This window comes from Callorhinchus milii, unplaced genomic scaffold (assembly GCF_018977255.1).
Source record: "Callorhinchus milii isolate IMCB2004 unplaced genomic scaffold, IMCB_Cmil_1.0 Scaffold8, whole genome shotgun sequence".
Classification (NCBI taxonomy): domain Eukaryota; kingdom Metazoa; phylum Chordata; class Chondrichthyes; order Chimaeriformes; family Callorhinchidae; genus Callorhinchus; species Callorhinchus milii.
This window is the reverse complement of record NW_024704749.1, coordinates 809,738-831,480: the sequence shown is the minus strand read 5'-3', so window position 1 is coordinate 831,480 and position 21,743 is coordinate 809,738. Positions and strand designations below refer to the sequence as shown.

Genomic DNA, 21,743 nt, shown 5'->3' with positions numbered 1-21,743 from the left:
TGAACATTTCACTGCAAAAAGAGAGGGAGTGCAGTATCACTATTAAAGCTCTGCAGCTCTGAATGTTTTAATAAGGCACCTTCATTTGCTCTAGGGATGCTACCATAAGCCTGTTTCTTTAAAGCATTTCCTTCCCTTAACTCACTGACAGCAAAATAAAGAAGTGAATCCTAGTTCTGCCAATATGTCACAGTGTCAGCCCGGCTCAGTTAGTAACACTCTCAACACTGAGTCAGACGGTTCTGGGTTCAAGCTCCAATGATGTGACTTTGAACTCACAGTCTAGAGCAGGTCAATACTCCAGTGTAATGCTGGGAGGTCATGGAGATAGGTGACATCCTACAGATGGAAACGTTAAACCGAGGTTCAATGTGCCTGTTCAGGTCATTAAAAAGTCTTGTAGCAATATTTGGAAAGTGAAGGGAGTTTCTCCAGGAGCCCTCGCCAACAATCCCCCAAATAAAATTAGTTGTTCAGTATTGCAGTGTGCAGATAGGCTGTTGTATTAACCTGCAAATACACAGTCACTACACTTTACAGTAAATCCTGTCAAGCATTTTGAGACATCTCAACAACATGATAAACCACTATATCAAATGCAACAATTATTATTATTAGACCATGAATATGCCCAGATAATGAGAGACCAGCAAAGACTGCAGGTGAAGGTGGGTTCACTGTATGACAACTATAATAGATCTACATTGACCTCTGTGCGTGTATCAGTTGTAAATCTGCACGTTATCAATGCTCTACATTAACTTTAATAAAGTGGATTCTAAAATCAGTAAAAAGAGGAAGCTGGAGAGACTGCGCAACCAGAGAGGGCAGCCGCTGAATGTGTGTTTCAGCAGAGATCTGCACCTCGATGACTTCACTTGTAATGGGTACATCCCTGACTGGAAGTAGAGCATTCCTGGCAAATCCATCACAATCCGACCGTGTACCACAAGGCTTGGGCAGCAGTCTGTTGCAGCACCACCCAGTGGGGAGTGAGATATCACCCAAAATTAGTCGATCCAAATCAAGGAACCAGCAAAGTTCTCAGATTGTGAGTTTTTTGACCTTTGTTTTGGAATGTGGTAGATTTAGGAATGAGGATTAGTTCTGTGTGATACTATGAATATCAACTTACACTGTGGAGTCCTGTAGCTCAGTGGTTAGAGCAACAACACCAACAACAACGTGCACTTATATAGCACCCCCCACACCGGGCGGCGTCTCAGAGCTTAACAATGGTGGAGCCCGAGGCCGAGCCGGGGGGAGGGGGAAGGTGACCATAGGCGCGGTCGAAGAGGAAGGTCTTCAGGGCGACCTGACGATGGAGAAGGAAGGGACGAGGCCAAGGAGTTGAGGGAGTTCCAAAGTTTCGGGCTGTAGTGGCTGAATGCACGGCCGCCGATGGTGGAGCAGAGGATTCGGGGGACACGGAGGAGGCTGGACCCAGTAGAGTGGAGGCAGTAGGTACTGCTGTGGGGAGAGAGGAGGTTAGAGAGATGGGGGGGGGGGGGGAGGGGGCAAGGTATGGAGGTAATTAACTCAGTGCTCTAAACTACTGTAACTCAGTGGTTAGAGCACTCACCTTGCCACTGAGAGACCTGGGCTCAATCCCTGGGCAGGGCAAAATGTTGAGCAAGTTTCCTTACTCCCCACACCTGTTTATCTAGCAGTAACCAGGAACCCGGTTGTTAGCTGATTGTCGGATTGCTTTTCCAGGAGTAATAAACCTTCTTAAAAAAAAATTGTCCCTCAATCCATGACTGTTTGTGGGACACTGCTGTGCGCAATTGGCTGCCGCGTTTTGCCCACAAGATATGCAGTCAATTCACTTTACAGTGCACTCTGTGAGACGTCTCGAAGACGTGATAAGGCGCTGTATCAAATGCAAGGATTATTATCATTAATCTATTAGAAAGTGTATCCAGTTTCTGAATGAATTGTTTGACACCGTCAGTTATTTGAATAGTTGTACCCAATTACGGGGAGGTTATCAAATGCAAGGATTATTATTATTAGTTATTTATAAGAACATTGGCAACAAATGTGCTAAAATTATTATAGCAGAATAGCCCACAGCGAACAAAATGATTTTTCTCCAATAGCTATCTCATTTCCAAATGTACTTCCTCGCACAATCTACCTCCATTGCCCGTATTCCTACACCTCTCGCTGTGTAAATCTACTTCAGTGAACATAAGGGATCAACTGCTCACTTTAATCCACTTCAGAGTATATCCTGTGAAGTGCTTTGAGACGTCTCAATGACACGATAAAGCACTATATCAATTACAAGCAGTATTATTGTTAATTTTATTATTGCTCGAGGAGGCCAATAAACAGCTATTGGAGAAGAAATTGATTGACAGGCAAGAACTCAAACAACAACAACTTGCATTTATATTGCGCCCTTACTGCAGGGCAGCGTCTCAGAGCGCTTAACAGTGGCGGAGCCTGATACCGAGTCGGGGGAGGGAGGAGGTGACTATAAGCACGGTCGAAGAGGAAGGTCTTCAGTTGTGATCTAAAAGAGGGTAAGGCAAAGAGTATGGCAAAGGGATTGGGGGAGAGAGTTCCAAAGCCTTGGAGTGTAGTGGTTGAAACCGCGGCCGCCAATGGTGGAGCGAAGGGTACGAGGGACAAGCAGGAGCTCAGACCCAGCTGAGCAGAGGCAGCAGGTAATGGAGTGGGAAGAAAGTGGGTCAGAGAGGTCGGGAGGGGCCAGGGTGTGAAGGGATTTATAGATGGGTGTGTGGATCTTGAAATTGATCCGTTCTGTGATGGGGAGTCAGTGGAGCTGAGTGAGGATTGGGGCGATGGGGGGATGGAGTTTAGTGTGGGTGAGAATACGGGCAGCGGAATTGTGAATCAGTTGTAGTTTGCGGGAAGTGGAGCTGGGGAGACCGGTGAGGACGGCATTGGAGTCATTTATTTAAATTATTTTATTGTATGATTATTTTAGCAAATTCACTTCTGCTTTTCTGGATTCGAGTTTGTGTATATATTTCCTGTATTGTTTCAGTCTATATTTAATTACCATATTTTGCAAATGAACTTATTTGGGAAAGTCTATCAGCTTTGGAAAATACTGGGAGTGTAGCTTGAGACAACAAAACAACAAATGCTCTGAGACCTGGCTGTGTGTGAAAGGTGTTGTATAAATGCAAATTGTTGAATATTCTGAAAGACTTTCAAACTGTAATAGATCCTACAAACATCTTCCTCCTATTTCAGGACCTAAACACTGGAAAGAAATACAAAGTACCTGTGGAGGCAAAAGCCAATCTCCTATCAACATTGACATGAGTAACGTAGACAGGGATAACAATCTACAACATTTCGTTTTTGAAGGGTACAGCACAGTACCTCCAGGACAATGGTCTATCGCTAACAATGGACATTCAGGTACTATCCTTATACGCCCCACATTATGTGCAAACAGACGAGCGACTGTGTTAATCTGATCAATTCAATCAATGGTCAATATCCTCCCTGGTCTCCCCTCCTCCACTATTCAAAAAATGCAGCTCAATCAAAACTCTGTCACTTGTATTCTCATCTGCACCAGACTCCTGAGCCCCATTACTCCAGTCCTGGTCAAACTCCACTGGCTCCTGTCACAGAGCGCATCCACTTCAAGATCCTCACTCTAGTGTTTAATTCCCTCCATACCCTCTACTGGGTCCGGCTTCCTCCGTGTCCCCCGAATCCTCCGCTCCACCATCGGCGGCCGTGCATTCAGCCACTACAGCCCGAAGCTTTTGAACTCCCTCCCTCAACTCCTTGGCCTCGTCCCCTCCTTCACCATCGTCAGGTCGCACCTGAAGACCTTCCTCTTCGACCGCGCCTATGGTCACCTTCCCCCCCCCCCCCCGGCTCGGCTCGGGCTCCACCATTGTTGAGCTCTGAGACGCTGCCCGGCGTGGGGGATGCTATATAAGTGCACGTTGTTGTTATTCCTTCTTTATCTGTTAGCTACATACAATAACTCTCGCTGTGTTGTATTCTTATAGTTCAGGTAACACTGGATACAAACGTGTCTATCAGTGGTGGAGGCTTGGTGGGTAAATACAAAGCACTGCAGCTACATTTTCATTGGGGAAACGGCTTGAGTTATGGCTCAGAACACACTATCAATAAGAAGCAGTATCCAATGGAGGTAACAAACCAGTCTCTCTCTTCTTCATTTTGCACTTTACACAGTCTTTGAGGTTTCAAACTCGAGCTGTGTCTCAAAAACACACAATACAAAACAATGTTTTTTTATTTATAAATCTCTTTCACATCAGGAAGAACTTCAAAGGTGTTTGGCAGTTCTGCCTGAGCACCCGAGCTGGGGGGGGGGAGCCAAGCAGCTCTGGGGGGGGTAAAGATGACCAAATGCGTGGTCAAATAGGAAGGTCTTGAAAGATGGACCTTGAAAGAGGAAGGTGGGGGAGGAGGGGGGGGGGGGGGGGGAAGGGAGCGAGGGGAGGGAGCGAGGGGGGTGGGGGAGGGAGGAGAGGGACGGAGGGAGTCCAGAATGGAGTTCCAGAGAGTGGGAGCAGAGAGGCTGAAAACCTAACTATCGTCACTTCCTGGTTGGACTATTCCAATGCCCTCCTCGCTGGTCTCCCCAGACCCACCATACACAAAATCCAATTGATTCAGAACTCCGCCACCTGGATACTCACCCACACTGAACTCCGTACTCCCATCACACCAGCCTTGCCAGCCTCCACTGGCTCCCAATTACTGAATGGATCAATTTCGAGATCCTCTCACTCATTTTCAAATCCCTTCGCGCCCTGGCACCTCCCTCCCTCCCTCCCATCCTCCATCCCTTCCTCCCTCCCTCCCTCCCTCCCTCCTTCCCTACCTACCTACCTACCCATCCTTTTTGCTCACCACCCCCCCCACTCCACCACCCGCTGCCTCCACTCAGCCAGCTCTAGCTTCCTGTTTGTCCCTCACCCCCTCTGCTCCACCATTTGTGGCCATGCCTTCAGCCACTACACCCCGAAACTCTGTAACTCTCTCCCTCAATCCCTCCCCCTTTGCCCCCTCCTGCCCCACTTTCAGATCCTGCCTAAAGAACTTCCTGTTTGATCGTGCTTCCGGTCACCTCCACCCTCCCTCTTCCCCCGGTTCAGGGTCACACTCTGCCACTGTCAAGCGCTCTGGGACGCTGCCCCACGTGAAAAGCGCTAAATAAATGCAAATTGTTGTTGTTATTGATGGTGGAATGGGTAGGGTGGGAGACATGAAACAGACCCAATTTAGTTGTGTTGCAACCAATTATTTGGTAGTTGAATATTCAGGATTACACGGAATTTTATAATTAAAATTCAGATACATTAAAACATTGTGAACGTCCAAGTTTAATATCGAATCATATTAATAAATTAATAAAGAATAATAATCCCTGCATTTGATATCGTGCCTTATCACGCCTTCTAGATTTCTCAAAGCGCTTCACAGGATACACTATAAAGTGAATGAATTGTATATTTTGTGGGTGAAATGTTGCTGAGCACTGCATCAAAACTCCAGATCCTGGATTTAATGTTCAGTTGTTCATTAAAAATCAGGACTTTGGCCCATTTTGATCTGATTTAGATTCAGGTTATGGATGGGCATGTCAACAAATTAGCAACAAAGTTGATTTCTGTCAGGCCCCCAAACTCACTGCTGGGATGTCTTTCCGATGTGATGGGCGCTCTACAAGTGTACTTTGTTGTTGTTAGTTTACATGTCTCTCTGAGTGTTCAACACATTCCATTTTTGTTGATGATGTCCACGTCTTTCAATAATTCTCCGCAAATGTTTTTTCCTCTTCCCCTCACGAGTCACCTGTCCGTACCCAAGGCTCTATCCTGGGCTCCCGCCTTTTCCTCGTTTACATGCTCCCTCTTGGTGATGTCATCCGTAGACATGGAGTAAATGTCCACATGCGGATAACACTACTTTTTCTCCTCCAGCCGCAACCCCAGGTCCACCCATATTCTATCCACTTATTTGTCGGACATCAGGACTTTATGTAGCTAAATGTTAGCAAGATGGAAGCCATACTCCGTCAATCTGCGGCTCCGAAATACTTAACTTCCCCATCATATCGAAATTCCCCCACTTGTATTCTCACTTGTACAAACTCCAAATCACCCCAGTCCCTGATGATACTTTGGATCCTTATTGCAGAATAGATCGATTTCAGGATCCTCATATTTACTTACAAATCAATTCGCTCCCTGTCTCCTCCCGACTTCCACTACTTGCCCTGTTTGCTCAGGTCCCTTCAGCCTTCTGTACATCCCTCGTCTCCTCTGCTTCACCATCGTCGGCTGTGCTTTCAGCCGCGACGCCCCCAAACCCTGGAACTCTCTGCCTCAATCCCTCCGCCTTGCCCCCTCCTTGCCTGTTTTCAGATCACATCTGAATACCTTTCTCTTTGACCAGTCCATCAACATCTCATCCCCCCTCCCCCCGACGTGGCGTTAAGTTCTGCCACTGGTAAGTTCTCAGAGATGCTACGCACATGAAGGGAACTACATAAACACAAGTTGTTGCTGTAATCTTTAAACCTTCTCAATTTGGAATTGTTTTGACAACCAGTGCAGATCAGTGTCCTTTCCATTCAGATCTGGTAACTGTGTAGACTTTTTCTAATCAGGTTCCTGTCTCCACAGCTTCACATCGTCCACATGAGTGAGAGGTACACGGATATCCGTGATGCATTGAAGAAAACGGACGGATTAGCAGTTCTGGGATTTATGCTTGAGGTATGAAAAATGTCTGCTCTTCTAAGTGATCTTTGTAACCAGGGAAGTCCCCAGGAGGTGGAAGCAGAATTACTAAACTGATTGAATTTTTACTGTCAAAGTTATGCTTCAGTGTTATGAGGTCCCATTTACCATGACAAGAGCTGAGTAAAATTGATTTATTTTATCAACGATCAGTGCTATGTTAGTGAAAATGTGTTTGGCAAACAGTTTGGTTTGGGTAACTCGATCGTGGCAATATGGTAAGTTTTTATTGTAGGCTGGGTCTAAAACCAACAAATAAGTAAAATAAGCTTTTTTCAAAATTCTTTTTTAAGGCGATGGCACCTCCCTCAATGGGTGGGGGGGTGGTGTCTGTCAGCATTTTCTTGATGGCACAGATGTCTGCACGTTTTTCTGACCTTCACAGTAGATTAAGCAACTGTGGATTTACGGTCACAGGCAGTTGAAATTCCGCTATGAAGCATAACTGTCGTGAAAGGGTTGTGGCCAACAATGCCACATTTTAAGATGCTCCAAACCATAAACAACAACAACAACAAATTACACTCATATAGCACCCTTCACATCGGAAAGACGTCCAGGGCGCTGGATATTCAGAGTTTTTTGGGCCCGAGCTGGGAGTTGGGGTCAGGAGGGGTGGAGGACAGGGCGGGTGTGGGTGGGAGGGTGACCAAAGGCATGGTGCCAGTGGACAGTGACACAGAGAGGCTTCTCCACAGCTTTCTGTAACTTTGACATTGTTTCCGTTGTAAATATGTTGCTTGTGTGGATTGTCGGAGTGTGGCATCTAGATTTTAGTCTCAAACATCTATCCTTCATGTTACATTTGTAACAAACATTTACAGACAATTATAGTGAGGTTCAGTCATCAACAAAAGGCAAAAGACTGTAGATGCTGGAAATCTCAAAGTAGAAGCAGATGTGGCTGGGAACACTCAGCAGGTCAGGCAGCATCTATGGAGAGAGGAAAGTGAAATTAATATTTCAGGTCAATGACCAAACGTTACTTTCCACTCTCCATAGATGCTGCCTGACCTGCTGAGTGCTCCCAGCCACTTCTGTTTTTATGTTGTCAACATATGCTTTTGTCTATGCTTCAGATTGTCAGATTGTGCCCTTCATATGTTTGACCCAAAGCAGATGTTCTGAATGTCAGGAAATGAACTCAAAATATCACCACAACAATATATATATGTATGATGAAGATTTTCATTCTTGCCATCTACTTTTTTCAAGGGAGTTTTCTGGACAATATCAGTTGTCCTCTCTAGCCATTTCACAAACCTTTCTTATTCATTGTTAGGCATCAGGGCCATTACTTGTCTGGTTTGCCCGCTTTGACACAAAGGAGTTTTCTCATTCCCGCCTCACCTGGTCCCATGAAGAGCTGTTCTGTCACTACAATCTGGGCTCAGACTCCATCGTCTTGACTCTCATTGACTTTCAGTCCAGAGGTATAACAATAATAATGATAACAATATAATGATAATAATATTAATAATAATAAGATGTGGAGGAGCTGGCATCACAAGGGACAGTAACATAAACTTGAACACAATTTAACTGTTACAAGATAAGCTGAAAGTTTAATGATTCCAGGTCCGGTGAAAGACCTGAGACGTTTCTACATTGAGATGTACTCGAGAATAAAGGTTTCTCTCATTTTCCTAACTTTTAAGGTTTTGTTGTTGTGAGGTGTGTGTGTGTGGGGGGGGGGAGGGGGGGTTGTGTGGGGTGGTGAATGTGTGTGTGGGGTGTGGGTGGGGTGGTGTGTGTGTGTGGGGGGTGTGGGTGTGTGGGGGTGTGGGTGTGTGTGGGGTGTGGGTGGGGTGGTGTGTGTGTGTGTGGGGGTGGGTGTGTGTGGGGTGTGGGTGGGGTGGTGTGGGTGTGTGTGGGGGGTGGGTGTGTGTGGGGTGTGGGTGGGGTGGTGTGGGTGTGTGTGGGGGGTGGGTGTGTGTGGGGTGTGGGTGGGGTGGTGTGGGTGTGTGTGGGGGTGTGTGTGTGTGGGGTGTGGGTGGGGTGGTGTGGGTGTGTGTGGGGGGTGGGTGTGTGTGGGGTGTGGGTGGGGTGGTGTGGGTGTGTGTGGGGGTGTGTGTGTGTGGGGTGTGGGTGGGGTGGTGTGGGTGTGTGTGGGGGGTGGGTGTGTGTGGGGTGTGGGTGGGGTGGTGTGGGTGGGGTGGTGTGGGTGTGTGTGGGGGGTGGGGTGTGTGTGGGGTGTGTGTGGGGTGGTGTGGGTGTGTGTGGGGGTGGGTGTGTGTGGGGTGTGGGTGGGGTGGTGTGTGTGTGTGGGGGGTGTGGGTGTGTGGGGGGTGTGGGTGTGTGTGGGGTGTGGGTGGGGTGGTGTGAGTGTGTGTGGGGGTGGGTGTGTGTGGGGTGTGGGTGGGGTGGTGTGGGTGTGTGTGGGGGGTGGATGTGTGTGGGGTGGTGGATGTGCATGTGTGTGAGGGGTCTGTGTGTGTGGGGTGGTGCGTGTGTGTGTGTGTGTGTGTGTGTGTGTGTGTGTGTGTGTGTGTGTGTGTGTGTGTGTGTGTGGGGGGGGTGGTGTATGTGAGTGTGTGTGTGCCCTCCCCTGCCCTCCCCTGCCCTGCCCTCCCATGCCCTGTCCTCCACTGCCCTGCCCTCCGCTGCCCTGTCCTTCCCTGTCCTGCCCTTCCCTGTTCTGTCCTGCCCTCCCCTCCCCTGCCCTCCCCTCCCCTGCCCTCCCATGCCCTGCCCTCCCCTGCCCTGCCCTCCCCTCCCCTGCCCTGCCCTGCCCTGCCCTGCCCTGCCCTGCCCTGCTCTACCCTACCCTACCCTACCTTCCCCTCCCCTCCTCTGCGCTCCCCTCCCCTGCCCTCCTCTGCCCTGCCCTGTCCTCCCTGCCCTGCCCTCCCCTCCCCTCCCCTTCCCTTCCCTTCCCTCCCCTCCTTCCCTTCCCTTCCCTTCCCTCCCCTCCCCTCCCTCCCCTCCCCTCCTTCCCCTGCCCTCCCCTGCCCTGCCCTCCTCTGCCCTCCCCTGCCCTGCCCCGCCCTGCCCTGCCCTCCCCTCCCCTGCCCTGCCCTGCCCTCCCCTGCCCTGCCCTGCCCTCCTCTGCCCTCCCCTGCCCTCCCCTCCCCTGCCGTGGCCTCCCCTGCCCTCCCCTCCCCTCCCCTGCCTTGCCCTCCCCTCCCTGCCCTGCCCTGCTCTCCCCTCCCATGCCCTCCCCTCCCCTCCCCTCCCCTCCCCTGCCCTGCCCTGCCCTACCCTGCCCTCCCCTCCCCTCCCCTGCCCTCTCCTCCCCTCCCCTCCCTTCCCCTCCCCTCCCTCCCCTGCCCTGCCCTGCCCTGCCCTGCCCTGCCCTCCACCTCCCCTCCCCTCCCCTGCCCTCCCTCTCCTCCCCTGCCCTCCCCTGCCCTGCCCTGCCCTGCCCTGCCCTGCCCTGCCCTCCCCTCCCCTCCCCTCCCCTGCCCTGCTCTCCCCTGCCCTCCCCTGCCCTCCCTGCCCTCCCCTCCCCTGCCCTCCCCTGCCCTGCCCTGCCCTCTCCCTGCCCTCCCCTCCCCTGCCCTCCCCTGCCCTGCCTGCCCTGCCCTCCCTCCCTACCCTACCCTACCCTACCCTCCCTTCCCTTCCCTCCCCTCCCCTGCCCTGCCCTGCCCTGCCCTGCCCTCCCCTCCCCTCCCCTCCCCTCCCTCCCCTCCCCTGCCCTCCCCTCCCCTGCCCTCCCCTGCCCTGCCCTGCCCTCCCCTCCCCTGCCCTGCCCTGCCCTGCCCTGCCCTGCCCTCCCCTCCCCTGCCCTCCCTGCCCTGCCCTGCCCTGCCCTCCCCTCCCCTCCCCTCCCCTCCCCTCCCCTCCCCTCCCCTCCCCTCCGCTCCCCTCCCCTCCCCTCCCCTGCCCTGCCCTCCCCTCCCCTCCCCTCCGCTCCCCTCCCCTCCCCTCCCCTGCCCTGCCCTGCCCTGCCCTGCCCTCCCTGCCCTCCCCTCCCTCCCCTCCCCTCCCCTCCCCTGCCCTGCCCTGCCCTGCCCTGCCCTGCCCTCCCTCCCTCCCCTCCCTCCCCTCCCCTGCCCCTGCCCTGCCCTGCCCTGCCCTGCCCTCCCCTCCCCTCCCTCCCCTCCCCTCCCCTCCCCTGCCCTGCCCTCCCCCCCCCCTCCCCTCCCCTCCCCTGCCCTCCCCTGCCCTCCCCTCCCCTCCCCTGCCCTGCCCTCCCTGCCCTCCCCTCCCCTCCCCTCCCCTCCCCTGCCCTGCCCTGCCCTGCCCTGCCCTCCCCTCCCCTGCCCTCCCTCCCCTCCCCTCCCCTGCCCTCCCCTGCCCTGCCCTCCCCTGCCCTGCCCTGCCCTGCCCTGCCCTGCCCTCCCCTCCCCTCCCCTCCCCTCCCCTCCCCTGCCCTGCCCTGCCCTGCCCTCCCCTCCCTGCCCTGCCCCTCCCCTCCCCTCCCCTGCCCTCCCCATCCCTCCCCTGCCCTCCCCTCCCCTCCCCTCCCCTCCCTGCCCTCCCCTGCCCTCCCCTCCCCTCCCCTCCCCTCCCTGCCCTGCCCTGCCCTCCCCCCCTCCCCTCCCCCCTGCCCTCCCCTCCCCTCCCCTCCCCTCCCCTGCCCTCCCCTGCCCTGCCCTCCCCTGCCCTGCCCTGCCCTGCCCTGCCCTGCCCTCCCCTCCGCTCCCTCCCCTGCCCTCCCCTCCCCTCCCCTCCCCTGCCCTGCCCTCCCCTCCCCTCCCCTGCCCTCCCCTCCCCTCCCCTGCCCTCCCCTGCCCTGCCCTCCCCTGCCCTCCCCTGCCCTGCCCTGCAAAATACTGCAGATGCTGGAAATCAGAAATAAAAACAGAATCTGCCGGGAACACACAGCAAGTCGGCAGCATCTGTGGAGAGGAAAATGAGTTAACATTCAGGTTGATGACCTTTCGACAGAAGAATAAATTGTTAGTCCGTAGTAGGAACATTGGGTCCAATATTGGTCACCCCACTTTAGGAAAGACGTCAGGGAACAGAGGGTTGTGGAGGAGATTTACTAGGATGAGACCGGGGATGAGTAGTTTATCCAACAACAACAACAACTTGGATTTATATAGCGCCCTCCAAGCCGGGCGGCGTCTCAGAGCGCTTTACAGTAACGGATCCCGGGGCTGAGTCAGGGGGAGGGGGAGAAGCCAGGGGGGGAGCCAGGGGGGGAGCCAGGGGGGGAGCCAGGGGGAGGGGGGGAAGGTGACCAAAGGCGCGGTCGAAAAGAAAGGTCTTCAGCCGAGACCTGAAAATGGGAAGGGAGGGAGCGAGACGAAAGGAGTGAGGAAGGGAATTCCAGAGCCTCGGGGTGCAGTGGCTGAAGGCACAGCTGCCGAAGGTGGAGCGGAGGACTCGGGGGACGAGGAGGAGGCCAGACCCGGAGGAACGAAGGCAACGGGTACTGTTTTGAGGAGAGAGGAGGTCAGAGAGGTCGGGGGTGCAGAGGAGTGGAGGGATTTGAAGACCAGAGTGAGGATCTTGAAGTGGATCCTCTCTGGGACAGGAGCCAGTGCAGTCTGGTCAGGACTGGGGGGATCGGGGAGCGGAGTTTGGTGCGGGTGAGAATGCAGGCGGCAGAGTTCTGAATGATTTGGATTTTATGGATGGCAGTGGAGGGAAGACCGGTGAGGAGGGCGTTAGAGTAGTCCAGCCGAGAGGTGACAAAGGCATGGACCCGGGTTTCAGTGGCTTTTGGGGAGAGGTATTGGCAGAGACGGGCGATGTGTCGTAGGTGGAAGAAGGCGGTGCTGGTGAGGGACCGGATGTGGGGGAGGAAGGACAATTGGGGGTCGAACCTGATGCCCAGGTTGAGTACAGGTTCGGAGAGTTTTAGGGGGATGTCGAGTAGGTGGAGGAGGTGAGAACCGTGAGATTTTAGATGTTGACGAGAGCCAAAGAATATGGCTTCCGTCTTGTCAATGTTCAGCTGAAGGAAGTTTGCGCTCATCCAGCCTCTGAGATCTGACAGGCAGAACATCAGGGGACTGGGGGTCGCAAAGAGAGGTGGAAAAATAGAGTTGGGTGTCATGTGAGTACATGTGGAGTCCTGTAGCTCAGTGGTTAGAGCACTCGCTTTGCAAGTGAGAGACCTGAGTTCAATTCCCGGCAGAGGGCGAAACCTTGGGCAAGTTTCCTTACTCCACACAGAGCCTAATAATAATCCCTCCAAAACCAAAAACAATAATAAATTGGTCATTTTCAATCTACGACTGTTTGTGGGACATTGCTGTGCGCAATTGGCTGCCGCGTTCGCCCACAAATATACAATCAATTCACTTTACAGTGTGTCCTGTGAAGCTCTTTGGGACGTCCTCCCGACGTGAAAAGCGCTATATCAAATGCAAGGATTATTATTATTATTATTATGTGGAAGTGTACCCCATGTCTACGGATGACAGGAGGGAGCATGTAGATCAGAAAGAGGAGGAGGCCAAGGATGGATCCTTGGGGTACCAGCAGGTGACCGGGTGAGAGCGGGAGGAGAAGCCGTTTGTGCAGATGTACTGCTGGCAGTTTGTGAAGTAGGATTCGAACCACGCGAGTGCGGTCCCACTGAGGTGGATGACGGAGGAAAGGCGGTGGAGGAGGATGGCGTGATCGACTGTGTCGAACGTGGCAGAGAGGTCCAGGAGGACAAGGAGGCAGAGGGAGCCCTGGTCACAGATAGAGAGGATGTTGTTTGTGACTTTCACAAGCGCAGTCTCTGTACTGTGGGCGGAAACCGGACTGGAGGGTTCAAAGAGGGAGTGGGAGGAGAGGTGTGTGCGGAGTTGGTTGGCAACAACACGTTCTAGAACTTTTGTGAGGAAGGGCAGGTTAGAAATAGGGCAGTAGTGGCTGGGGTTTGAGGGATTCAGGGAGGGTTTTTTTCAGGAGGGGGGTGATGACAGCAGTTTTGATTGGGGCAGGGAGGGACTGGTTGATGACGTCAGCCAGTAGTGGGCAGAGGAGGGGGAGCTGGGTGACCAGTAAGTTGGTAGAGAGGGGGTCGAGGCAGCAGGTGGTGGGTTTCATGGAGGTGATGGTTGTGGAGAGGGAGGAGGGAGAGATGGGGACGAAGGAATGTAGGATGGGGGTGGTGGTAGGAGCAGATGATGGGGAAGGTGAGGGGGGCAGAGAGGGCATGGTGGTGGGTGACAAGAGGCAGGTGGTTGAGGCTGCCTGGCGGATGGTAAGTATTTTAGATGAAAAGAAGTCCATGACCTCCTCGCACTTGGCATTTGATGTGAAGATTGAGGAGGCCTGAGGGGGGGCACGGAGGAGGTAGTGGGTGGTGGAAAAAAGGATTTTAGGGTTGTGTTCAGCCTCCAGGATGATGTTGGAGTAGAAGCCGTTTTTGCGCGTGTCAAGGAAGGGCGGTAGCTGTGGAGATGCTCGAGCCACTGTCAGGCCAGTTTTCTGCAATCTGCGCTCGAGCAGACGGGTTTGGGTCTTCAGGCGGTGGATTGGGTGGGTTTGGAGATGGTCTGGATTTCAGGGTACGAGGGAGTTGAAAGTGGAGGAGAGGCGATCATGGAGTAGCTGGATGGCTGCTTCAGGATCTCTGCGGGTGGAAGGCCAGAGGGATAGGATGTTTGATGATGCGAGAGCCTTTGTGAGGGTCTCAGGGGGTAGCCTTTTCCAAGGGCGGTAGAGGATGGTTGAGGGCTTGGTGGAGGAGAGTGGGATGTGGGAGGAGAAGGAGATGAGGAAGCGGTCCGAGATGGCCTTGTCCACTATACTAAGGTCGGAAATGTCAAGGCCGTGGGTGATAACGAGGTCAAGGGCATGACCACGGTTGTGGGTGGGTGAATTTATATGAAGGGTAAGGTTTAGGGAGGAGAGGAGGGCAGTGAAATCGGCAGAAGTAGTGCAGGGGGAGTTTAGGTGGAAGTTGAAATTGCCCATTGTGAGCAGGTGCTCGGAGTAGAGGGACATGGAAGAGAGGAGAGTAGAGATGTCTGTGTGGAAGGAGCCGGGGGGCTTAGGTGGGGCGGTAGACAAGGAGGATTTTCAATGAGAGAGGGGTGGAAGAGGGTGAGGTGCTCGAAGAAGGGGAAGCAGCCAGAGGAGTAGGGGGTATGCTTTGGAAATGAAGGCCATGAACGGAATCTAGAGGAACTGGGACTTTTTCTGTTGGAACAAAGAAAGCTGGAGGTGACCTGATCAAGATCTTTAAAATTATGAAGTAAAATTATGAAGTGAAAAAAAAAGTGAAATTATTTTCATTGGTTGGTGAGTCAGTAACCAGAGGGTATCAATTTAAGATACTTGGTCTACGAGCAAGGAGAGGTGTTTTCACATACCCAGTGGTTAGGATATTGAATGCCCTGCCGGGAGCAGTGGTTGAAGCAGAATCTATATTGGCCTTCGAGAGGCAAATAGGCAGAAACCCTGAAAGAATGAGCAACAGGGATATGGGGAAAGGGCAGGTAAGGGAAAGCATTGGTCTTGAGGAATTGGCAAAGACACAATGGACTGTGATGGGCCTTCTGTGCCATAAATTTCTATGATTCTACTTCCTGTGGAGTCCTGTAGCTCAGTGGTTAGAGCACCCGCCTCGCAAGCGAGAGACCTGGGTTCATTTCCCAGCAGGGTGAAACTTTGGGCAAATTTCCTTACTCCACACGCCTCTGTTTACCAGCAGGAAGTAGGAACCTGGACGTTAGTCGATTGGTGGATCGCTTTTCCGGGGGTAATAATCCCTTCNAAAAAATAAGAAGAATTTGATCGCTCAATCCACGACTGTCAATGAGACGCTGCTGTGCGCAATTGGCTTCCGCGTTTCGCCCACAAAATACAGTATATCCTGTCAAAGACACAATAAGGCGCTATGTCAAATGCAAGGATTATTATTATTATTATTTCATAAACTGAGCGTGCCTGTGACATGATAAAAGGGGTGTGGAGTGAGCAGCTGGCTCTGTACCGAGCTGTTTGCTGGTGCCCAAGGGGGTTGAGGTGCTATGAAACACTGACTCTGATTGGCTCTCAAGCTGACCACTTTCTTCCCTTGACATATGTAAAAGTCCTGCAATCCCAGAATTTTCCATCCCACAACATTCTGTCTTTAAAAAGGTTATTGTACATGAACTTCATTTATATTTCCCTTCTGGAATTTTGGCCAATACTCAATGGAAGAGTGAGATCAATGGCATTTTAGGGAAGAGGGAATGTGACCGCTCCGATTTGAGTCCAGACACCCCGGCCTCCTGACTGATAATTTAATGGAAATGTGTCTCTATGAGGGAGAAACAAAGGGTTACAACTGAGGCCAAGAGTGAGATCAGGCGCTCACTACGTGGAAACCCACAGTTTCAGTGAAACAAAGGACTAGGTGAATCATCAGCCCTGGGCACCATTTAACAATGAGGAATTCATTGACCAAAAAAGACCAAAGACCAAAAAAAAAATTAATTTTCAGGCAAATTCACTCAATCCCCTTTCACAAGGTTCTGTTTGTTGATTTGAACTAAGGTATGAATTTAATATTAATATAGACAATGGCCGAATAATATCCCTCATTGTGTCTTACAGGTGACTGAGACTGATAACCCCAACTACAACACGCTCACTGATGTGCTGGAGAAAGTGTCACACCAGGGTATGTATGCTTTGATCACAGTATGTCAATAAAATCAGGAAATAATTGTTTTATTAATCACTTAACAGCTCCTCATATCCATCACTCGAGCCCTTGTCAGGCACCACTGTCTCCCTGTCTCCTAATGGATCAATTTCAAGGTTCCCATCCTCATCTTTGTGCTTTATCCCTGTAACCCTCACCTACCCCACTCCTCTGCTCCGCACATCCCTAACCTATGGAGCTTCCTCCTCTCCCCTTTGTCTCGCCCTCTCTCTATTTGTCTTTAAATCCCACCTAAAAACCTACTTCTTCAACTGTGCTTAAGATCATCTCCCACTTCCTTCCCTCTCTGAGTCTCACCCTCTCTCCCTCCCTCCCTCCCTCCCTCCCCCCATCCCTCCCTCCTTCCTCCTCTCCTTCTTCCCTTGCTCAGTGTACGATATGACCTTGTGGTTAGAGCACTCGCTTTGCAAGCGAGAGACCTGAGTTCAATTCCAGGCAGAGGGCGAAACCTTGGGCAAGTTTCCTTACTCCACACAGAGCCTAATAATAATCCTCCAAAACCAAAAACGATAATAAATTGGTCATTTTCAATCTACGACTGTTTGTGGGACATTGCTGTGCGCAATTGGCTGCCGCGTTCGCCCACAAAAATACAGTCAATTCACTTTACAGTGTGTTCTGTGAAGCGCTTTGGGATGTCCTCCCGACGTGAAAAGCGCTATATCAAATGCAAGGATTATTATTATTATTATTATTATTATTATTGTGACGTTCTCAGAGAGGTTATTCTACACACCGGCTCAACATAAACACCAGCTGTTGTTGTTGGTGTTACAGACATTAGTCTGAATGTCTATCAGGTTGAACAACAACAACAACAACAAAATGACATTTATAGAGCACCTTTAACGTCGGGAGGACGCCCCAAAGCCCTGAACAGTCGGGTCAGGACCCGAGCATGGGGGAGGAGTGGTGTAGGGGTGAGAGAAGGCAGAGAGGTGGGAGGGAGACTGAAAGCACAATCGAAGAGAAGGGTCTTGAGACCGGTCTTGAAGGAGGCGAGGGAGGAAGCGAGGCAAAGGACTGTGGGATGGAGTTCCAGAGTGTGGGGGCCGAGAGGCTGAAAGTTCGGCCACCGATGGTAGGGCGGGTCGGGTGGGAGACATGGAACAGGCTGGAGCCTGATGAGCGGAGGAAACGGGCAGGTTGGTAGGGAGTCAGCAGGTCAGAGAGATAGGAGGGGGCAAAGCCGTGGATGAACTGCAGAAGAGGTGCACATGGATGTAGATAGTGCAGGAGCTGCCATATGGAATCATAGAATATTACAGCACAGCACAGAAGGAGGCCATTTTGTCCATCTTGCCTGTGCCGGCTCTTTGGAAGAGCTACCCAATCAGCCCCATTCCCTCGCTCTTTAAATTTTTCCTGTTCAAGTTCCTATCCAATTCCCTTTTGAAAGTTGTTATTCGATCTGTTACCCCACCCTTTCAGGCCGTGCATTCCAGACTGTAAAAAGACTCTCTGGGTAAAAAGAATTCTCCTCATCTCCCCTCTGGTTGTTTTGCCAATTATCCTAAATCTATGTCCTCTGGTTACCAACCCCCCTACCAATGGAAACAGTTGCTCCCCTCCCTATTTTCTCTATCTCCCTTCTGTGTGTGGCTTTGACTCTGAAGACGGAATGTTAACATTGATGAGCCTGAAGGAAGACGAGAGAAGATTTATTTTATTGTGCAAGATAATGTGAACCCAGTAGTTGCTGGGATAACTAAATCCTTCAAAAACAAAGCTGAGTAAGGTACCAGCATCACCAGCCAGATAATGAGGGGCCAGGAGTCAGATCCTAGATGTGTCATCAAAACCCAAACCACAGCTCCAGTTTGCCCTAGTTTAAAGTACCCTCTTTGATCTTGATTTCTATGCCCGATATATATTATTATATTATTATTATATTACCATTATATTATTATTATATTACCATTATATTATTATATTACCATTATATTATTATATTTATTTTATAATTATATTATTATATAAAATAGAAAATTTAATTTGCTTTCTTCCAACTCCGTGCTTCTGATTGGCTGTTACCCAGCCATTAAAACCTGCTTTCAATCAGTCAGAGTTTTCCTAAAGCTTCTTCCACAAAAAAGTGAGGCCGCCCTCCTTCACAGCAGCCAGGACACAAGCCAGGGAAGTCAAATGGTGGAAGAGGCTTTGAGAATCAGTTGTATGTCCTAACGAGGACCTGCAGACTCCGTCTCTGAGCTTTTTGCTGCTTGCTGGTCATTAAACAATTCCTCTGCCTTATTGCTCACAGGTGACAAGGTGTGGCTGTCCTCTACCTTTCAACTCAACAGCATCCTGCCCAAGGTGGCCAGACTCTCCCAGTATTACCGTTACCAGGGCTCCCTGACCACACCCAACTGCTCAGAAGCTGTGGTTTGGAGCGTGTTTGAGGAGCCGATCAGCATCAGCAAAGCACAGGTAAAGCTCAGAGATTCGTGTGAGTAGCTGGGGTAGTGAACCCAAATATCAGCAATACTGAATTGTCTCCCCTTTTTTACAGGCGAGATGAGGGCTGTCAGTGCTGGGAAGTGGAACACAATTGTTTTCCAAATCTTGGTTTGCAATGTCAGTATCAAGTGTTCCCAAGTCAGAAGGTTCCAGAGCAAATCTTTCTCCTCAGTCATAAGCTCAGGCAATGTGACTTGTTCCATACCTCAGATGAGTGTGTTTGCTGGTTCAGGGGGAGAGTGTGTGTCTGTCCTTAGGAGATATCGCAATGAGATTAGACCCAAAACTATTTCACAAAGAGTCCATCACAGGAAACTGTTTGAGGAGACTCCACACACAGAAGGGATAGAATCAAATAAACTCTTGACAATCACCACCCCTGGCTAGCAGTCTAGTCTCTGAGTCAGAAGGCTACAAGTTCAAGCTCCACATCGGTACTTTGAACTCAAACAGTCTAAACTGACACTGCAGTGCAGTGCAGGGGATGTGTTGCAGTGTCGTCCTTTGGATGATTTGCGGTGGCGTAGCTTGGAATGGAAAATTGGGTGAGCCCCAACTTCTGGTGGACGGGCAGTAACCAAATTAGTTAAAACCCTGACATTGTCATTTTAAATTTTAACCAATTAGTAAATTAAATGAAAGTCAGTCAATTACTTACATTGCCAAGATAGTGTTGTCTTGACTCCCATCCACCTCCTGCTGCCTCGTGTCTCTCACTCCACATCACATCCTGTTGCCCGAAATCAGAAGGGGGTTTCTCTTGGTGTCCTGGCCAACAATCCCCCAAATAGAATTTAGCATTCACGTCATGGCTGTCTGTGGGACATTGCTGTATGCAAATTAGCTGCCGCTTTCAGCTACAAGATATAATACTAATAATAATAATCCTTGCAATTGATATAGCGCCTTATCACGTCTTCTAGACGTCTTAAAGTGCTTTACAGAATATACTATAAAGTGAATAGTGGGCGAAACACGGCAGCCAGTTGCGCACAGCAGGTTCCCACAAACAGCCGTGGATTGAAAATGACCAATTTATTATTGTTTTGGAGGGATTATTATTGGGGGTGTAGAGTAAGGAAACTTGCCCAAGGTTTCCCTGCCTGGAATTGAACCCAGGTCTCTCGCTTGCAAGGCGAGTGTTCTAACCATTGAGCTACAAGACTCCACAACAATCACTACATTTTAGTGTAAACACTGTGAAGCGCTTCAAGATGTTCTCCAGATGTGAAAGGCGCTACATCAAATATAAGACTTATTATGATTATTACTATTGCAAATAAAATGTGACAACTCTCCATCCATCCTATTGTTTATTCTTTCCCTCTCCAGTTGATAAAGTTTGCAAACACTCTGTACTTCTCAGCCCGCGGAGAGTCTGAACAGAAAATGCAGAATAACTTCAGGTCTCCACAGCCTCTGAACGGCAGGAGAGTGTCTGCCTCAAAAGATGCCACCATCAACAGCTGCCCAGTCCACACCTCCAGCCTCCTCTCTGTCGTGTTGGTGCTGGGGCTGGGGCTGGGGCTCAGGATCATGCTGTGACCACACGCCATGCTGACTGTGGGAGTCGCAAGCCGCTCTCACTGTTCTCAGGTCACATCAGGGGTAGACATGTTTTGTAACACTTTATCTTCACTGTGGAACTATCGCTCCCGCCCGACTCCTCACCTCACCATCTTAGGTTCGGCAGCTCATCAAACAGTTCTCTCGAACAATATTGAAGACTATCATTCGGCATTAAAGGAAAACTGTAAAAGGTCTTTCCTGGAATGCATTGCCTGAAAGGCTGGTGGAAGCCGATTCAATAACAACTTTTAAGAGAGAAGTAGATAATTATTTGGGGAGGACAAGTTTGTAGGGCTATGGGGAGAGAGTGGGGGAGTGGGGTTGATCAGGGCTATGGGGGGAGTGGGGTTGATCAGGGCTATGGGGAGAGAGCGGGGGAGTGGGGTTGATCAGGGCTATGGGGAGAGGGGGGGGTGTGGGGTTGATCAGGGCTATGGGGAGAGGGGGGAGTGGGGTTGATCAGGGCTATGGGGAGAGAGCGGGGGAGTGGGGTTGATCAGGGCTATGGGGAGAGAGTGGGGTTGAATTGGAAGCTCTTTTCAAATTCCATAATTCTATGAAGCATAATGGAAGTAAAAGGATAAGTCAGGAAGGATTGGATCACTCTGGGATGAGAGCAGTAAATTGATGGGCCGTGGAATGGGGCACAGAGGAGGCTAACGTAAATGATTCTGGGGATGAAGGGCTACAATTATGAGGAGAGATTGGAGAGGCTGGGCGTGTTTTCATCGGAGCAAAGAACGTGCAGTTCACGTTGGGCTTGATCTCACATAGTCTAAGATGACACTCCAATGCAGCGCTGGAGGGTTGTTGCATTGTCAGAGGTGCCGTCCTTCAAATGAAATGTTTAAACCAAGGTCCCATCTGCCTGTATAGGTGGACATTAAAGATCCCATGGCACTATTCGAAAAGAAAAGGGAGTTTCTCATGGTTTCCTGGCCAACAATTCCTCACAATAAATAAAATTGGTCACTCACTCCACGGCTGTTTCTTGGACACTACTGTGCGCAACTTGCTGTGTGTTTCACCCACAAATTACATAGTCAAACCACTTTACAGTATATCCTGTGAAGCACTTTGAGACATCCCAATGACATGGTAAGGGGTTATATCAAATACAAGGATTATTTTTATGTGTGAGGATGGTGGGGGGGGGCTGGGTGGAGCTCTACAGTATGCCCTCCAGTGTCGCACAGTCTACTAACCCATCTCTGTACCACCTTCAGAAAAAAACAAGAGCTGGGGCTGCAGGCTTACAGGGTTTCTGGGTCTCTGGGTGGGCTGCCCATAGGCACCACCACTAACAACTCTTTACACAGCCTGAACTGTGAGCTGGCAATTGCTGAGTGTCTGTGCCTCTCAGTCTGACCACAATCTTC

At 50.9% G+C, this 21,743-nt stretch overlaps 1 protein-coding gene across 2 annotated transcripts in view; it reads left to right on the top strand.

The window, feature by feature from the left end:
• Positions 1-20,613, top strand: part of LOC103189626 (carbonic anhydrase 15) — a 54,656-nt gene extending 34,043 nt beyond the window's left edge. The window contains exons 3-8 of one of the 2 annotated variants that reach the window (XM_007910076.2): positions 3,232-3,402; positions 4,011-4,156; positions 6,663-6,755; positions 16,224-16,290; positions 18,599-18,765; positions 20,128-20,613. In XM_007910076.2, coding sequence (XP_007908267.2) covers positions 3,232-3,402; positions 4,011-4,156; positions 6,663-6,755; positions 16,224-16,290; positions 18,599-18,765; positions 20,128-20,340 — 857 coding nt within the window. In that variant the 3' untranslated portion in view covers positions 20,341-20,613. Of the gene's footprint in view, positions 1-3,231; positions 3,403-4,010; positions 4,157-6,662; positions 6,756-16,223; positions 16,291-18,598; positions 18,766-18,847; positions 19,196-20,127 lie in introns of those variants that run through there. The other variant, XM_007910077.2, reaches the window with a different exon arrangement.
• Positions 20,614-21,743: the final 1,130 nt, after the last annotated feature.